The sequence below is a fragment of the Folsomia candida genome, unplaced genomic scaffold, assembly GCF_002217175.1.
Source record: "Folsomia candida strain VU population unplaced genomic scaffold, ASM221717v1 Fcan01_Sc001, whole genome shotgun sequence".
Taxonomy (NCBI): domain Eukaryota; kingdom Metazoa; phylum Arthropoda; class Collembola; order Entomobryomorpha; family Isotomidae; genus Folsomia; species Folsomia candida.
The window spans coordinates 7260454-7279227 of NW_019091193.1; the positions used below are offsets into that span (position 1 = coordinate 7260454).

The 18774-nt window shown below is 37.0% G+C and overlaps 5 protein-coding genes and 1 long non-coding RNA gene across 7 annotated transcripts; 5 read left to right on the forward strand and 1 right to left on the reverse strand.

Annotated features, from left to right (window-relative positions):
* Positions 1–1520: 1520 nt before the first annotated feature.
* LOC110863225 lies at positions 1521–2427 on the reverse strand. The gene is made up of 2 exons (XM_022112482.2): positions 2278–2427; positions 1521–2195 (listed from the first exon to the last, which is right to left on the reverse strand). Exons 1-2 carry the CDS (start codon positions 2387–2389, stop codon positions 1654–1656), a joined length of 654 nt encoding a protein of 217 aa, XP_021968174.1. The 5' UTR covers positions 2390–2427; the 3' UTR covers positions 1521–1653.
* Positions 2428–5000: 2573 nt separating this feature from the next.
* On the forward strand, positions 5001–6316 carry LOC118433951. The gene is made up of 3 exons (XR_004833692.1): positions 5001–5387; positions 5460–5744; positions 5827–6316. It is a non-coding gene; the product is annotated as an uncharacterized LOC118433951 (long non-coding RNA).
* Positions 6317–6882: 566 nt separating this feature from the next.
* On the forward strand, positions 6883–7847 carry LOC110841687. The gene is made up of 4 exons (XM_022087377.1): positions 6883–7102; positions 7181–7269; positions 7345–7468; positions 7543–7847. Exons 1-4 carry the CDS (start codon positions 7021–7023, stop codon positions 7752–7754), a joined length of 507 nt encoding a protein of 168 aa, XP_021943069.1. The 5' UTR covers positions 6883–7020; the 3' UTR covers positions 7755–7847.
* Positions 7848–8118: 271 nt separating this feature from the next.
* Positions 8119–10262, forward strand: LOC110863151 (myoneurin). Its single transcript, XM_022112398.2, has 3 exons — positions 8119–8666; positions 8749–9554; positions 9650–10262. The coding sequence occupies exons 1-3, from the start codon at positions 8322–8324 to the stop codon at positions 10119–10121; spliced, it is 1623 nt and encodes a 540-aa protein (XP_021968090.1). The 5' UTR covers positions 8119–8321; the 3' UTR covers positions 10122–10262.
* A 1429-nt stretch (positions 10263–11691) lies between these two features.
* On the forward strand, positions 11692–13663 carry LOC110863234. 2 transcript variants are annotated; one of them, XM_035846807.1, is made up of 6 exons: positions 11692–11954; positions 12026–12268; positions 12349–12693; positions 12763–12984; positions 13042–13194; positions 13291–13663. In XM_035846807.1, the coding sequence occupies exons 1-6, from the start codon at positions 11748–11750 to the stop codon at positions 13366–13368; spliced, it is 1248 nt and encodes a 415-aa protein (XP_035702700.1). In that variant the 5' UTR covers positions 11692–11747; the 3' UTR covers positions 13369–13663. The 2 variants fall into 2 exon arrangements, with proteins under 2 accessions (XP_035702700.1, XP_035702701.1); XM_035846808.1 differs by having other exon boundaries at positions 11707–11954; positions 12085–12268.
* Positions 13664–14413: 750 nt separating this feature from the next.
* On the forward strand, positions 14414–17859 carry LOC110863243. Its single transcript, XM_035846526.1, has 11 exons — positions 14414–14886; positions 14951–15164; positions 15235–15461; positions 15536–15691; positions 15775–15868; positions 15935–16316; positions 16400–16686; positions 16752–16951; positions 17026–17103; positions 17172–17340; positions 17413–17859. The coding sequence occupies exons 1-11, from the start codon at positions 14767–14769 to the stop codon at positions 17613–17615; spliced, it is 2130 nt and encodes a 709-aa protein (XP_035702419.1). The 5' UTR covers positions 14414–14766; the 3' UTR covers positions 17616–17859.
* Positions 17860–18774: the final 915 nt, after the last annotated feature.

The window sequence follows — 18774 nt, forward strand, 5'->3', positions numbered from 1 at the left end:
TCCTTAATATGGCGAAAAATATCTAATTAACTGGCATAATCATCCATTAAATATATTCTACATTCGTATTAAAAGGTTTGAAACTAAGGATACGTAACTGTGTCTATAAGAATACCCCAAACTCGTATTGGTGGTTTTTAAGCATTGTTCTATTTTCCGTCAAGTTTTCAAATAAATTGTACTGTTGTTTTGTTAAAGATGGGGAAAAATTCTTTCTTCTTCCCTTTTCCCCTCTTGTCTGTCCAATTTCTGGATGCGTATTCCTCCGTTTACGACACCCAATTTTTTGAAACACCCCCGATAGCGTGGGACACAAAGAAGAAAAAGTTCACCATCAATCCTTTCTGGAACTGCAAGCTGTACTGGTTCAATGTCCTAGTCGTACAGGGCGGGATGGCAAATATCGTTACCTGGATTTTCATCTTGCGTCAATTCCTCTACAGAAATAATGACTCGTGGACGGGCATCTTCATTCCAATTATATTTTTCATGTTCACGAGTCAATACTGCTTCACCTTCTTTCTCACGTATTACGTGGGTGGCGCTACTGGCTTGGTGGAAAGTCTGGTCAAGTTGGAGGAACGCGTATTAAATTGTATGAGAAATTTTTATGCGGCTCATATTTCACATTATCTTATTTGCATATTATTTATTACAGATTCCACGCAAAATGTTCTCATGACGTTGTCACGATATGATCGAGTCATTCGCCTAATGCGATACCAATTTTGGAGCATGCCTCTCTTTTCGATACTATCAGCTTTCTCTGGCATCTTTATCCCCGTCTGCCCATATGGTTTCCTGGTTGAAGAAATCATCAGAGGGTCATTCTTCCCACAGAATCAATTCATAGTCTGGACTTTACGAGTCATTAGTCACATCCTTTTCGGCATTATGGTGCTCAAAACTTGTCAAATGCTGGCCATCTTCATAACTTTTACGGCAACGATTGCTTTCACCTTTGTCCGAATTGTTACCTTAATGGCGTCGTTGCCTACAAAGACGAGGACCCAATTTAACATAATTGTACGGACGTATCGGGAACTTGAAGTAGTGCAAAAGATCGGGCGGGACTTTGTCATGGTTTGGATCTCCCTCCTGTTGACGACGACCTTTGTCGTGATTGTGGGCTTCAATTATGTCACGATTAAACTATGGGGAAAGATGCCGCAAATGGTTTGGATCATGGCACCGTACTTATGCGGCCTGATGTTCTGTTTGGCATATTTTCTCCTGCCTGCCTTTATCAAGATACACGCATTGTCGGAGGTGAGTCTTATGAGGACGAGAATGTGCCGCTTCACACGAGACAAATCAGTCGGGAAAAAAATTGTGGAATCGATGCGTGTCCTCGGAATGGATTGCGGGTTACCGGGTTATAGACTGTTTCGTATTGAAAAGCCCTTTGTCAAAAGTTTTTATGCCAGGGTACTGGATAACACGTGGAATTTGATGGTCACCTTTCCTGATCCATAAGTGTTAAATTTTATCAGACGCAGTGAAATAAATTAGTTGAAAAATAATGAGTGAAAATTTATGTAAATAGCTTCTAGACGAATAATCATTGCTTTGGTCGATAAGTGTTGTTCAAATTATTTAAAACATTTTAGATATGATTAGTTAGTTCTTAAGGCTGTCAACGTAGCAAAATTTTTAGCCAAGCAGCTCTTGAAATAATGGGTTCATAGTCGCCTGCCATCTGTCATATCCCAAGGATGACAGATGTACTCCGTCGCTGGTGTAAAGTTCTGGCAAAGGTCTGTCATTCGCATCTGCAAACTGTCTCGTCATATCCAAAAATCGTATATCATTGCCATTGTCCAATCTTGCGTATCCGGCATTGATCACTTTCCCAATTTCGATGACCAGGTCGGGTAGATCAGCTGGGAGGAGACCGAGGAGCAGGACGTTGGCGGCGGGTAGTTTCTCCTTAACGAGACCGACTAACGTCGTCACGTTTGCAATGATGGTTCCCGGTAAGTGGAGCTGTTTCAAGTCGTTGCCTCCAGTCATGATCACAACGACGGAGGAGTTGAGGCCATCCAGAATTCCGTCTCGCTCAACTTGTTGGATGTTGAGGGTCGATGGGGCCCCGGATATTCCAGTATTGACGGATTCTAAGGCCGCATAGTGACGATCCCAGACTGCTCGACCGGTGTTCATCCAGTACGCGGTGAGAGAGTCGCCAATCCAAACTAAATAAGACATTAAGAACTTAACGTTTGCAAATTGCAAATATGGCACGCAAAATAGTGTAGCAAGATATTTTCTACTTACCAACTTTAGATGGCCAAGGTGCGACTTTGTCGTTTTCTTTGGAAATGATACATTTTGCGTCAGCTATTCCGCAGATGATGCAGAAAACTGCAATGCCATCAATAAACTTCATTTTGTGGGGTTACAAAATTAATTGTCTCAGAATAGCGAGAAAACTGGGAGATAATGTGACTAAGCATAGCGGATCATTTCAATTTATACCAATTTCCTTGCATTCCATTAAATACGTATACGTATTTACATAATATTAACTAATCTTAAACGTGTCAGTTTTATCATAACAAGAATTTATTCGGTTACACAACATTGAAATGGTAACCGGTTATTAAATTTAATAAATACATTCATATGCTAAATATTACCAGGTGAAGATGGTATGCCACATGACGTCCCTGGGGGGGATTATTGCTGAGATAAAAGTTGCAAATTTAGAATTTGACGGGCATTGCGTGATTGATAAAATTTGTGCTTTGATTGACAAATAATAAAGGCATTGTCAAGCCTAAATACATAGGAGTGAGGAGTGACGCACAGGTTTTAAATAACGACATTTAGATGACAGCTGCATGATGGATGGTGTGATCGAATGGAATTTGATCTTGTAACTCCCGTTAGTGTGTAATTATACGGGAAAATCAAATTATGCGGGCATTACTAGAAGATTGAAAATATTTATATACGTACAGTCAATGGAACAAGTATTGGCAACACCCACACAAGCTAAATAAAATTGGCTATAACTTTGGCATGCATTATCAAATTAGCATGAAAATTTGTACGCATTTAGCAAATCTAATGTAGTGTTCGATTATAATCATGTTTCTGATTTAAATCTAGTAAACATAACACAATACTGATTTTTACCCCAACGAGTCAGATGCAAACCTGCAAAAAGTATTGGCAACATGTGGCCAAATTAATTACTCGAAACAATTTTCTTAACCATCTTCCACATTTCGTTACGGTAAGTTAATTAGGTGACAAAATATGAGGTTAGCTACATTTTAAGTCTACAGTTGTGTTGTCTGGAGCCAAAATGGCGACACCAAACGAGCTGTATTTGGCGCGGCGAGAAATAATCATGTCTCTTGCACAAAAAAGCTTTACTATCGAAAAATCAATAAGAAAACATACTTTTCCATATTTACTTTTGAATACGTAGCAAAGAAATATAAAATGACAATCTCAGTTTCTACTTTTCCATGATGCGGAAGAAAAAAGTCATCTACGCCTAAAACCTAAGGATGCCTCAAGCAACGAACCACTAGAGAGCGGAAGATTTCAGCTTCCAAATCCATGTTAAATTGGAGTATCAACTGTAGGGTCAACATATCATACAATCTGGTGATCAATCAAAAATTATGCCTTGGGGTTTCAGGCTCCAGACGCCCGACCGACGCGAGAGTCCCCAAAGCGAACCACCTCAATAAATCGGAATGGGCTAAATATCACCCTAAATATAGTTCCGATCAATGAAAAAGGGCATACTGGTCCGACATAGGCATATTTTACTTATTCGGAGCTCATTAATTGGTTCAAGTCTGGCGGATGCAATAAAAGACTCAGAAATACTAAAACGTTCGTATGGCAGTTTAACACATAGGTGGATCGATTATGGTTTGGGGTTAAATGACTAGGAGGCGGCGTGTTTACCTGGTCATTATCGATAAAATTATGACCAGGAAGGTGTTGTCAATCATTCCAAACGATAATTTGAAATCATTTAACAAAAACCTGACCTAGGAAAAAATTTCATATTCCAAAAATGCAGTGACCCCAAACATGTAGCCAAATTAACGATGCAAGTTTTCGGAGACCGAAAAGGTTAAGATTCTTTCGTTGGCTGCACAGTCTCCTGATGTGATTCTGATTGTCCGGGTTGAGAAAAGAGAGACCGATGGGAAACCACTAGTCGAAAAACGAGCTTGTCAAAAGTTTAAAAGAAGTGTGGGCAGCCATTTAAAAAAACGTTATATAGGAACTTGTCGAATAAATTCCACAGCCTAGTTCTGCTCTTATTGTGTCGAGGGGAGGTGCCACGTAATACTAGAAGCACTTTGTCGCAGTAAAATTGGCGTTTCGTTGCTCTATGATTTTTTAAGTTAGAGGGTGCCAATACTTTTTGTGGGTTAATTTCACAAATTTTCCAGCAAATTATTGAAAAACTGCGTTAATCTAATTTTAATCAGTAAAACATGATTATAATCGAAAACTACATTAGATTTGCTAAATGCGTACAAATTTTCATGCTAATTTGATAATGCATGCCAAAGTTATAGCCAATTTTATTTAGCTTGTGTGGGTGTTGCCAATACTTGTTCCATTGACTGTACATGCATATTTACTATACCTACATATATGGGAAAAATGTTATGACATTTAATGGTTCCGAATTGATTGGTTCGAATTTTATGATTCCAAAGGACAATCTACATAACCATGGGATTTGACTATTCAAAGATATATAAGGATATTTAAAGATCTGAATCCCTCCCCCTCCAGGCCGCTCATGACGCCAATTCGCTGCCGTTTGCGCTTGGAGGTGATGATGGGCATTTAATGACTATATTTATCACAACTTTTTCAAAAATGAAAGTAAGTTTTGAATAGATAAAATATCCACCGGTAATGCGTAATTACTAGTATTAGTCAATTGCTTATATAAGAGCATAGAAATCGTAGATACAATTGCAGCACTGTGAGCCTCTGATACAAGTTTGAGTTACTAATTACCATACTCTTAATCACTACTTAATTACGTTTACATAATATATCCCACAATGGTTAAAACTCCTTTAAATTTGAAAACAAATGTTGTGACTATTGTGGTGATTAAATACCCGTCGACTTAAAGAATTTAATTCTTTAAGTCGATGGGAGGCTCACGTTTTTGAGAAACATCCCGACGCTAGGCTCCCACAGAAGGATATCATATCTAAAACTCCCGAGACGCCAGAAACTGATGAGGAAATATTTAGAAAGTGGCCCTTCATGTGCAAACCATGTCGATTACGATTTATATCATTGATGGTGCTGCAGAATCATTTAAAATCTGAGAATCATGCTAGTACAATGGAGTTTGGGCGGTTGGAAGTCTGTCCTCGAATTTGGTTAGTTATAATTTTGTTAAATTGTAAATATGAACAATTAAATCAACACCTTTTATAAAATAATTATTATAGATGCAAGTACAAGTACCGTGGTGAAACGCAATTGACCATTCACATTGCTGAACAGCATCCTCGTCAAGAAGAATTTAAGTGTCCACATGTCACTTCATCTTTTCTGATGCGAATATTCTCGCACCCCATCGGGTCAAGTATCACAAATACATTCCTTTAGAACCTTTACAAACAATTATGCACCCATGTCTGGTTGCAAATTGTTGCAAAGTATTTCCCAACAAGGATCGACTCGCGACTCAAGTTAGCATGGAGAAAGCAATGTGGAACAGCATTTGCACAGTTGTAAGCATATTCCTTATTCGTTAAGTTATTTATGTGTGTACCTTTTACTTATCATGCGAATGCGACACATTATTTAACACAGCAGTCGCCTCAATTACCATGTGAAATATGTGCACAACAACACATCAGGAAACTTTATCCGTGATATTTGTGGGAAACATTGCAATACCAGTTCAAGCTAAATTATCATCGAGCAATTCATGGAGAAGAGCGTGCCTTCCTTTGCTCCGAGTGCGGAAAGACATTCAAAACCCGTACTAGTTTGACAATTCACAATTGTAGTCCTGATCGATGGACGAAACATTATCCTTATCGAATTCTAGTAGAAAAGAGGCTAGAAACTCAGAGAAAGAGAGAGGCAGCTGCTGCTACAGATTCTAATAATGTAAAAGTGGTTAAGCAACGGCGAAAATCCAATCTTTCAAAGGGAACAGTGATTGTTGAAGAGCTACCGCCTACTGAATCGTCAGAGGTTCTAATTGTTGTTACCCAAGACTTCACTATTCCTTGGAATTTTGTCCACATTCAAGAATATTTGAAGTTGTGAGCATTTTTATATAATTCAAAACGTTATTTATAAGAACTTTGTGTTGAAATTTTTTATTTACAAGGAAAATTTGTGCCAAGTTTTTGATTGCTCATTCTGACTGCATTTTTTGTAATTTTTTTTAATGATTAATTTATAAATCAATCTTTCGACATAATTAGAATAAAACTTGATTTAAAAAAATTAATGATAATTGTATTGTTACATATGTGGCGTTCGCCTTACGTATCTGCTTGGTCATTCCTGGGTCATGCGGTACATTTTACATATCTGACGTGGTCCATACATATGCGTCAGTAGATGCGTCTTGCAAAAAGTCATTATCATGTACATATAATCTTTGTCAAGTGTTACGTTACGATCTGTTGATGTTAATAATTGTTACCAAATTCTGAGCGATGTTATAAATAAGAGTCTAAAGTTGCACAACTTGACACTGCACTTATAAATATTTGTCAACCTCGACCAACTGCAATATTCTGTAATTAACCGTCCTCGCTGCGTCAATGGGTAACAGAACATTAATTGAGAGGATACTCTTGTACATCACTAAAATGTTGAAGAAGATAAGATAATATCCTTCCTCGCCTTTCAGTTAATCATGCAAATCTCGTTACAGCATTTCGGTATTTAAGGCAAATTCAATCAGGTTTATTACATTACATTAGTTTTTGTTCTCACCCACAACCACAGGAAACTATTAATACATAACTGATCGATTACGGCAAAATGATTTTCACAAATATTTGTGCGTATCTGATCGTCCAATTCTGCATTCTTGCCGTGTCTTCAACACCGTTGAAAGGACATGGTAAGAAAATCAATTACGGCTGAAATATTACGGTTACATAAAAGTTTGAGGAAAACTATATTTTGCATGTACCAATAGGACGTCAATTCGAAGAGCCTATCAACAATTTTACTAGTTTTGGATCGGTTGACGGGAAGGAGTATTTCTACGACAGAACACAGGCCGCTGTAAGTACGACATACATAATTTTGTGAATAATTTTTTATAACCGTAGAGTGACAATTTTTTTCGTTTTTAATCAGACTTGGTACCAAGCTAGGTCCAATTGTAAGGCAGCCGGAATGCAAATAGCAACCATAGACACACAAAGTCAACTGGCACTACTGAAATATAAATTCAATCCTCCTAACCTTGCCCTAACAGGAAGTAAGTAATAAAATAAACTAAATAAATATTGCACAAAATAATCTGTTCATTAATTTGGATCCGAATCCGTGTAGTATATTGGATCGGTGCGCGAGAAGCCAGGACAATCGACCAGTTTAAATGGGACTCTACTGGAGGTTCGATCTCCAGCGTGGGAGAAACGTGGGTCATGTCTGCCATACCAGAATATTGCGTCTACATTAATTACGGGGGAAATTATCACGGTCGTTGGGAGACGCGATCATGCGACACTCCTTATTACCAGTTGTGTGAAAAATTGGCCTAAAAGTATCATTCCGATAAGATAAGATATGCAAAATTTGGATAACTTGTAAAATTGCTCAAAAACATAAATAAATTCAGCATCCTTCTTTAAACATTGACGCTCAAAGAATGTGATCCCACTAGAAAGAATAAGAGATCTGAATTAAAATTAAAATTAACGGGCATCGAACTGAATTATTATCTGTAGTAGGTGATAACTGGGACAAACAAACTGACCATTCATAAATTCATAAATTCGGTTCAGAAACCATGCGTTGTGTCCATTTTATTCATCGGAAATATAATGAATGCATACATAACTTTATATACCAAAAGGGAAAATGAGATTACGTAAAAGTGCGGTTTCGTTTACATCAAAGCAAAAAGTACACAAATCACAAATGAGTGTAAAAACAATACACAATATTTCATCTACAATTCACAATAACAATTGTTTGTAATTTTTACAAACAGCATAACTATTAACCAAAGTAATTAACGGAAGAACGAAACTGAAATAAATATTCAAAAATTAACTCGCAGCATCCTAAACTTTAGTCTTTAGCCAAATACTTAATTCAATTGAAAAATGGCTTCGGTTCCAATTTGTGCAAATTGTACAGATTCTTCGAGTAATTCAGAAGAAGCTGAAGGATTTGGAACTGAAATTCAGCTGAACAATAGTGAAGAGAAAGTGAAATTTTCTAAAATAATTGCAACAATATTCTCTTCAGTCTCTCCATTTGGTGACCAAGTAAAATACGATGACGAAGGGGATTCTTGGACTTTGTGCAGCACTTGTTCAATAATTTTAACCAAATTGTATAAACACTATCAAAATTTTGTGAAGTTAACGAAGAAGGAGTCACTACTTTATGGGAAATATTTTGCCAATAATACTACTGTAAATCGGATCCAATGCAAAAAGAGAAAAGTACACAGTCTTTGATAGAAAAATTTATAATTTTATATTAAAAACCGGATGGACTTATCATAATGTAACTTATGTTTTCCAGGTACGCGAAAATTCTAGGGATCCTGGATCTTTCTTAATAGATGCTGATGCCGTACACGTAAAACTTGAAAACGAACGCCAGGACGATTGGGAGAACGAATACGATAATTTTGATACCTCATATTTGGATCGACGTGACCCGATGAATAATTTTATAATAATTCCGGATGATGTAGCCAAGTTGAAGAAAAAGAGGGGCCGTCCCCGACAAATTAATTCGTCACCTTCATCCCGTCTGAAAGGGAAAGTAGGCCGGCCTCGGAAAGCTTCAAGTCCTTCTCGAACGATTAATAACAAGGGGACAGGTTCTCGTACACCCGCAAAAAATGTAGATGCTGAAGTTGATCAAGCTTTGAGTCAAGAGCAAAAATTTTGCCCTATAAAATCACAACGAACTGACGACTCGGAAGAAAGTTCCAGCTCCTGCAATTTCAAAAGGGGAGATCAAGACCAAGACGTTGACCTCAAGCAGGACGAGGAAGAAGAAGAGAAGTCAAGGAAAAAACCCGTCAATAAAAACCCCCGAAAAAGAAATCGTGCTTCTAAACCCTCAAAGTTCGAAATTGAGATTATTGGAGGCACCAAATTTTTCAAGTGTCCCACCGAAGGGTGTTCGAAAATGGCTACGACCTCGTCAAACCTTGTGACTCATATAAGATGCGTTCATGAGCAAGAAAAACGATTCAAGTGTGAGACGTGCGCCAAACTATTCTCCTCGAGCAGTTCATTACAGTTACACACGGTCCGATTCCATTCTGCGGATGGGGGACAACAACTCTACGTGTGCAAGGTGCCCGGATGTGGAAGGTCAATATAATATAATAATTAATAATACTCGTATATTTAATGATAAATTAATCATTAATTAGATACTAAATAACTAAATATATATTACCTGAAAGGTCCTTCGCGTACCCGGCTAGCCTGGCTACACATCGCTTCGACCACGTCCCCCAGACCGAGTTTCCATTCACCTGTGACATCTGCGTCGCCAAGTTTAAGCGAAGTTGTGACTTGGCCACTCACATGGCGAGACATTCGGAGGAGCGAGCCTGGATGTGCGATATCTGTGGGGGCGCATACAAGACGAAAGTTGCGCTGCGTAAACACGTCAAATTTCAACATTCAGACGCCATGGTCAGAACCTGTGAAATTTGCGGGAAACAGTTGAGAAATATTTTCAATTTACGGATCCATATTCAAAATGTTCATAATGTCGGGACAGCCAAACCCCATTTGTGTCCGACTTGTGGGAAATCATTTTCTTCCGCGGGTGGGTTGAAGAAACACGAAGAGAGTCAGCATCATTCCCAAGTGATTCACCAGAATCAAAATCATGGGTTCCAAACGGAAACGGGTTTTGCAACATTTTAGATGGTAGTTCTGTAGAAATTCCACAGGATATTCCTAATAATTATATAACTCAGCCAGAAGTATCTATTTGTACACATTTCATGTAATGTTTATTCGACACTGTTTCGTATAAATAAATCAAAACTTCAGTTTCAAAATATATATCATTTTCAAAAGTATAGCGTTAATTTTTATAATTTTTTCGAGTAAAGCATTGTGTTTTTACGGGCTAATATTCTAATTATCTAATTATAATGCAGATTAACAATCTACACTATGCTCCATCAATTGCATTAATTCTCTCTCCCTTTCACTTGCATTTGCCTGGAAGCATTTTTTGTTGTACATATGGTACAACTATAGACAAAAAACAGGAAAATGGAATATATTCGTAGAAATAGATAGTGCACCACTATAGTGGTGCAACTTAAGGCACGTATTATTTTGGACACGTGAATACAATTGAGAATCGGCCAAAATAGTCATGGGTAAAACATGTTCATTTGCCTAGACTTCTCAAATGTGGAGTTTTTTTTATGTACTTATCTAGCACCCAACGTAAAATATACGTAGTAAAAATTGTACACAAAAGTCAAAAGTACGATCCTGTGAAGAAACCGTCAACCGTGCATGTAAACCTATGTAAAAAATGTTCATACTTAAAAAAATGATGCAAAATTTTGTGCGGGGTGCAGAATTTTACCATTATATTGATAGTCTTAAACAAGTATTGGGTCTTGGAAATACTAGCAGGTACCAAAATGTAGTTATGCGTACAATACAGTGAGCCTATAGAAACTGTGTGTTCCAAGATAGATGGGGATTTTATTTTATTTGAGACGGCAGAAAATTGTCGACTCCGGGTAACATTTTCTCTATTTCTCTGCTGAATTTCGATGAAACTTACGTGAATTACGTGAGTACCACCAAAAACGTGGTGCCCCACAACACGAGGACTGTTGTCGCATCAAACTGCAGCATGATGCAGCAGTTGCATGCTGCATGCAGTTCAAAAATCACATGAAACTTGTAAAGTAAATTGGAGACTATATTTGTATGTATGATCCATTAAAATATCAATGGATTTTCATTTCCATCTGTAAACGTAATTAATATCGATGAGTAAACAGGTAAATATAATCATGAATGAATTAGACGCATGTGTAATCTTATTAATTTGCATACACAGTTTTGTAATTTTCACAGCAAATATTAAATAAATTCTTAAATCAAAGGGTAAAATGTTTCAATTTCAGTTCAATTTACGTTATTACATGTTTACTTACTGAATTTATCATCTCATAATCAGGTATTGGTATATTAATATACCAATATATTGGTATTACATAATATTGTTACCTTCAATGAGTTTATGCTTATAGTTTGTTCAAATTTCTATGTATATTAAAAATTGTTTGCTATGAGTCGATGAATTGCTCTACTCTGCATTGTCGCTAAATTAAGTGGCCGTTTATGTTGACTTAGGCAAATTACTTAACAAATTGGTTTTTCGCCCAAAATACGTTTGTACATTCATAATTTGGGTGCACGTAAGTTTTCCATTTGAACATTTCAGATAGATAGTTTGTGACACATTATTTAATAAACCTGACCTGGTTTAATTAATTAAGTCTTATCATAAAAATTATGGGGATAATGGTCCAAAAAATTGGGGACTCGTTTCCATTCAACAAACAGATATTCCTTCATCCACCAAAATTACTGCCATTTCAATCCTCCGCATTCTTGTTTTATAAAGCATTTTCCCAATTTTGCTATTATACATTAATTACTCCATCATGTGCAGTTGTTGTCGGAGGAAGCGTGTCTATCAAGTCGAACAAACTACAAAAGGTACAAAATCATGTACATAATACATAACATAGCATTATTACATTTATTTCAGGATATTCATGATTTTGCAGGTCTGCTGCTTTATCCTTCACGCATACATGACTTACAATCTTATCTCTTCAAACTTCAGGAAACTTTTGAAGGTTGAAAACATCACTGAGAACCCACTCGCTTTATATGAAATTGTTACTGAAACTGCACCCAAATTTACTATTTTGACGTTCTTGTACATATCTTGGACTCGTAAGATGGGACTGGATTATTTGTACCGGTCGTGTTTTAAAGCAGCCTCACATTCAGGCCACAGTATTGCGGTAATAAATGATTAATACTTTTGTCAAAAACCATTTCAAAAAAAGAATATAAACTGCCCCTTTGCTTTCCAATTTTACAGACGTACTCCAAATTATTTGTCCTTTTTCTCATTTTTATTCTGGTAACAATTGGAGGTCAACTCTCTGGACTTGTCAAGAATGACTTTAATATCGTTAAACAGTGGCAGTTTTCTCATGAGCCAGTCATATTTCTACGTAACATTGTCTCTGACGTCCCGATCTTTCGAGATGTTGTCAACATGGGAATAAGCCCAGTTCTTATCATTTTCCTGTCTTTCTACGATAATTTATTCCGATTCATATCCACGATTCATCTCCCAATGCTAACGTGTTACATCATTAAAATGATCGGAGACGAGATGTGCGACTACCTTGACAATAACGATTCCATGGATTGTGAAATGGTAAAATAACAAAATTACTGAAGTTACTTGCATTACAAACAAGAAAAATTTGCCGGAATTTTATTTCAGTTTATCAAAATGTACGACCAAGTGTACCAACTGATCTCGGACATAAATGGTGTTGTGAAACATCTCATGCAATTCTGGATTATCAACGTCCTCACGTTCTTTAGTCAAACGCTTGCCACTATATTTAATCCAAAACTAGGAGCGTTGGATCGAATTTATTCTGCAGTCATATTTACAGTGTTCCTCACCTTCCTTCGATTTGCTGCCCTGGCTTCATATCGCGTAACTTTTACAATATTTTCGTATTACTAGTGATATGATAATACTTATGATTTACAGTTGGACAGTGTACATGACTTTATATTTCGTAAGAAGCAAGATCGTGGCTATTGTGAAAATAAAAAATTGCACTTAATGATGGCAAACATGCAGCAGAACCCTTTGGGCCTGAAGGCCTCAGATTTTCGAATATCTTTTGGATTCATTGTTACGGTGAGTCCGTTACCACTGATTTCCAGATTTTTCAGATAACTGTGCATATGAGCAATTAGAAATATGTACAACGTAAAATTTTTTGTGGTCTATCAGATTTTCAGTACTGCCGTCACCTATTTTATAATACTGCTACAATTCTCTACAGGGAAGTCACATAATACACAACAATAAGAAAATTGGTTCTTTCCAACGATTTATGTATGTAATTGCTATGCTACTATATAAGGCTACCTACTTTAGTTTTCATTATTATTACGTATTACATATGTCTACAAAGCGTACATACATATGTATGTATGTACAGTTGTACACTGATATAAATATTACAGCATATAACAAAACAACTAAACTACTTCGCAAATTATTGAATGATTATCCCTCATGCAAATTATGTACTTATGATGCTTTAAACACTTCCTCGTTTTAAGATCATGGTTACAGTTTCACACCCCACAACACTCAAATACAAGAACGCCGAACGCCATGCGTATATATGTAAGTACATATGTATGCGAATGTATTTAAGCATATTTGTAGATAAACATGGGCATACATATGTATACGGATGAGTGACCACTCACTGTAGCACTGGTTCCATTTCATGTTTTATTTTTACTGTCGCGTATTCAAGTGTATAAAGCATAATATCTATTCTAACAGGTAACGCTACACTTGAATCTTCTGATGAAGTTGTCTTTTTGTAGATTGAGAGTGTACTTAAATTAATGAACAACAAAGAACAAGATTTAAGTTCAAGATTCTTACTTATATGAATAAATGAATTATAAGAGTGGCCCATTAGCACTATTTGAATGAAGATGGGGTATGTACATTCATTTTTGTCCTTGATACAAAAGGAAGGAACTGCATATCAATATTTAAATCCATATTGAATGTGAAATAAATTTATTAATGATTATGCTAAACGTGCGTGCGTTCTTCAATGATTTCACTGTTTTCTTTTGCATCACATTTACATGTTCTGGATTTGTACGCCGTCATTGTATTTTACACTGCAAGTAAGTAACCGACGTATGACATGCTCGTTTCTCTATCTTGTAGCGTCAATCTAATTTACAGCATTCTGCACTTTTGTGTAACTTTGGTTAGTCAATTTGGCGACTACATTAATATCAAAACCGGTTCCAAAATGGATTACTTGGAAGTCGTTCAGCAGCTGATTAATATGAAAGACCAGTTGCAAATTTGCACAAATTTCCACTGACATCATGAAACTATGTATAAACCATATTGGCATTGCAAAATTACGTGGTTACATTTCTATCGACGCAAACTCCAGTGGTTCCCACACGACCGATTTACGCACAATACATATTCATAAAATACTCGACAACAGTACAATAATTGTTGCAACATAAATGAACCGACAGTTGTCGCAATTTACGTAGCAGACAAAATATATGTAAATGTATTGCATTTCGTGTGCTCTAAATGTCACGGATAAATTGGAGCAGTTCCGCCAAAAAACAATTTCACACAATCAACAGCAAAGTAAATATTATTTGAACTCATATATGTGTGGAGTAAGATAGTAACAGTGATTTAGTGATGTGTCAATTTCGGAGTGCCAGCGTGATCGCATTATATTTATTATTATATTTGTTGTATTTATCAAGTTCAGTTTTCGGGGGTCGTGAATGTCCTCCACTTCCGAATAAAAGTACAAAGGTCTAGCACAAATACATAGTTACAATGTGATAAATGTCGTTTTACATTGACCCATTTCCTGTAGAACGTCGTGATAAAATGCCACAGCGAGAGTGGAGGGGCATCATTCGATTGTGGCGAAAGTCGTCCCTTGGGTCACGGGACAGTGGTGGCCTTTGATTGTGCCCCATTTTTTAAATCCAATCAGGATTTATCATTCAGCTCCAAAAGAGAAATAAGCTGCATCAATGGAAAATGGTTGGGATTTCAGTATTTCCAGAGTTTTGCATGTCTTCCAGGTTAGTTAGTTGTACATATGAATGACCACAAATTTGCGGTGCAATGGCATATGTATGAATTTTTTGTTAGAATGCGGAAAAATATCCAAATCCAATTTGGCCAGCAGACCTGCCCAGTCATCCTCACAATTAAGACTCCCTTGGGAAGTATCCATACAAAGTGGTCCTTGGAATTGTCAGGGGACATTAATCCCTTCTCTGAGAGGAAACGTATCTGCAATTCTTACCTCAAGAGAATGCATTTCTACCAACTTTCCAAACCGTGTCAGAGTTACCATTGATGATCAGGAGTATGCTGTAAGTTATTATTGCTGACTGCTTTTTACATCCTTTTCTAGGCATGTCTAGCTCAAAATCGAGTTTTCTTTTAGGTGAAAGCGATAAAAACACCGGATAGTGAAGCTACCAATTTGGCCATTCTCCTACTCCAACGACCCATTCAACTAGGCTCAACTGCACTTCCGGAGTGCCTTCCTTCCGAGGACGAGTACGGTGGGGTCACTTTGGTCAGTGGGACAATGGGGCTTGTAAGGATTTTTTAAATAATAAATTTCATAATGTTTGAACACAAATATTCATCAATTCTTCGGATGTTTGACATGTATTTCAGTCTGGGAATTTAAGAATGACTGTGCTCGGTGGGAGTGTTGAAGAATGCTTCTCAGAAATTTCTCGTACTGCAGATCGATCTCAATTTTGCGCTGGTGAGCTTTATCAATCAGTTAAAGGTTGACGTTTTGATGCACAAATGAACTACTCATTCATTTCAGAGGTGGGGGCCAAAGTTCATCAAACTCCAAAGTTTTGTTCAACATCTGGCCGAGGATTTTATGCAATTGAAAATCAGTTGAACCCAATTTATTCAATAGTTGGCATTCAAAATGGAGTATTAAAACGTCCTGATTGCAACTCTAAAATGGGTTTTACCAAAATTGAGCATCATATGGACTGGGTGACGGAGATTTTGGAATTGGAAGCGGAAATGGAAGTGGAAAAAGTTTCCTCCGTAACTGAGGAGGAAATTGGATTTTTCATGAACAAGAAGGGCTGTCCCCCAATAAAAATAAGCGATCAAGGGTTTGAAATTCAATGCGACAGCATGGTGGACTGTTTGAAGGATTATTCGCCAGCAAACACGGTTGCAAGATATTCGTGAGTCTGTTAATTCTACATTTTATTAACAACATTTGTAAAGATCGATTATATACGATTATATAAGTTGGTCATTGTTTTAGATGCAAACCACATTTTCAAACATTTACGGGTGGAAGTTCTGAAGCCAAAATTCAATGTCGGTCTGGTGGATCATGGACACCTCTCCCTCCCGGATTCGGCTGTCGACTGGATTGTGGGAATGGTTCTGAAGGTTCTGACAAGGCAGGCTTCATAACTGAAGGATTTACAAGTGCGCGAGGACGATGGCCATGGGCGGGTGCAATTTATGTAGAAACGCCACCACATTCTGGACAGTTTGAGTTCGTTTGTGGTGCAACACTAATTTCGCAAACTGCAATAGCCACAGGTAATAAACATTAATTAGCGAAGAATTTGAATCGGACAAAGGTGAACAATTTGTACCCCATTTAGCCGGACATTGTCTCGCCATTCCCGGAACGTCTAGAACAAGACAAAAGTCACAAATCCAGCTACATTTTGGAAAGTTTCTTAGAAGTTTCGATAAAATTGAGGCTGAAACTCAAGTTAGGGAAGTCCGCAGTATTCACCTCTATCCACACTTTAACCCCCTTACCCTTGACAGTGACATCGCCATTGCAATATTAAACAAGGTGCGTTCCCACATATGTATGCAGTTTTCCTTATGTACGTAACATTTCTAAGAAAGTGGTGAACATTTTTACAGCCAATTAAAATTACAAATTCTGTTCATCCCGTCTGTCTCCCAATTTATGGAGTCGAAATCGAACGCAATTTTGGATCGGTAATTAATAATTAATTACTTAGTAAAAAGTACAAAAATTACCTCAAGAAATTTTTGCAATCCGTCAGTTGATCGGGTGGGGAAGACTTTTGGATGGCAGTTTTCCAGAAGAGATGCAAGAAGCAAGGTTGCCTTTCGTACCATATAAAACTTGTCAGCATTCACATCCCACTTTTGGACAATTGGTTCGACCCTCCACGAACTACTGTGCCGGATACAGAAATTCGACTGGTGCTTGTAAGTTTAAACAATAAAAATGAAAATGAGTGTAAAAATAAGAATGTGATTTATTCAATTGCTAATTAATAGGCGACGGGGACTCAGGCTCTGGGATATTTTATAGGGACTCGACGAGAGTGAATAAGTGGGTACTGGGTGGCCTCGTTAGTGGAGGGGTGGCCAATTGGAAGGGTGGCTGCAGTCCTGGACATTATTCTGTTTTCACAAAAGTCTCAAATTTCAAAGATTGGATTTTAGACACGTTGTCCGACACAAATTCCAATGAACATTGAGCACCGACCGATATTGTGAACAACTAATCAAATTAAGTTGTAAATTGCTACATTTTTATTTTCAAGTATGAAACCACAGAAATGTAAATATGTGTGTATTTTATTCTACTTTGTCTTCTGTTTGCTCAATGTCTTACTCAATTAACTAGATGCTTAAAAATAATGTAGAACAAAATTGTAAGTTTACATACTTTAATATATTTTTAATTAATTCTTAATTAAAATTAATTATTTTCCTGAATGATATTTTTGTGAAATTATTGATTCCAAATCAAACTGCTTTACAAAAAATTAAAATTTCTCCATAATAAAATATATATATTATCATTTAATTTAAATCTATCATGGTTACCGAAATTCTAGAAATAAATTTGCCATCATAACCAGTTGAAATGATGCGTATGCACATGGATACTCTTCACCGGAACGGTCCCGGAACCCGGAACGGTCAGCATTCAGCAGCGTCCTTGACATGCTGAGATGTTATTTACTTGATGATCCGCACCTGTTGTTGAGAAATTAACATGAGAGATTTAAATATAAATAATGAGTCACATGTGCACAAGTCAAGCATTATTTTAGTTTAATTTTTTCAGCATTGCATTCAACGATTTCATTCATGCGCAATTTTAGTGCTAATCGCCTACATACATATTTCCTTATGGTAGTCTTAACAATGATTCTTCGTAGTATATTGGCAACCGGTTTTTGACATCTTCTCATATTTACATTCCATAAAGTATGTACATCCCACATCATACAATTTAGTAAATAGGAACTCGCCAGCATCTTACACATCAAGGACGATTGAAATTAATGAAGCGGCTTGCATATTTAACTAAGCAGATTAAGATGAACTAACGTATGGATGGATATGATCAGATAACGCGTACTCAAGACAATCATCTTACTCATAAATACGTGGCAAATTTCGCATAGCAGAATAGCGAAGTTTTTTTTGTAAAAGAAGTTAAGTCTATTTCTCCACTTGGGAAATTGTCGCGATTATCCCCATAATCAAATGTATCTTCACTGCAGTACCACACCCAATGAAGTCAACAAAGATGAAGCACTGCCTTTTTTGACCATAGGCAATCAGATGCGTCCAGTTCCAAGAAGTTGCTAAAAGTTGAACTGGTTCCAAGTAGCATGGTTGTTC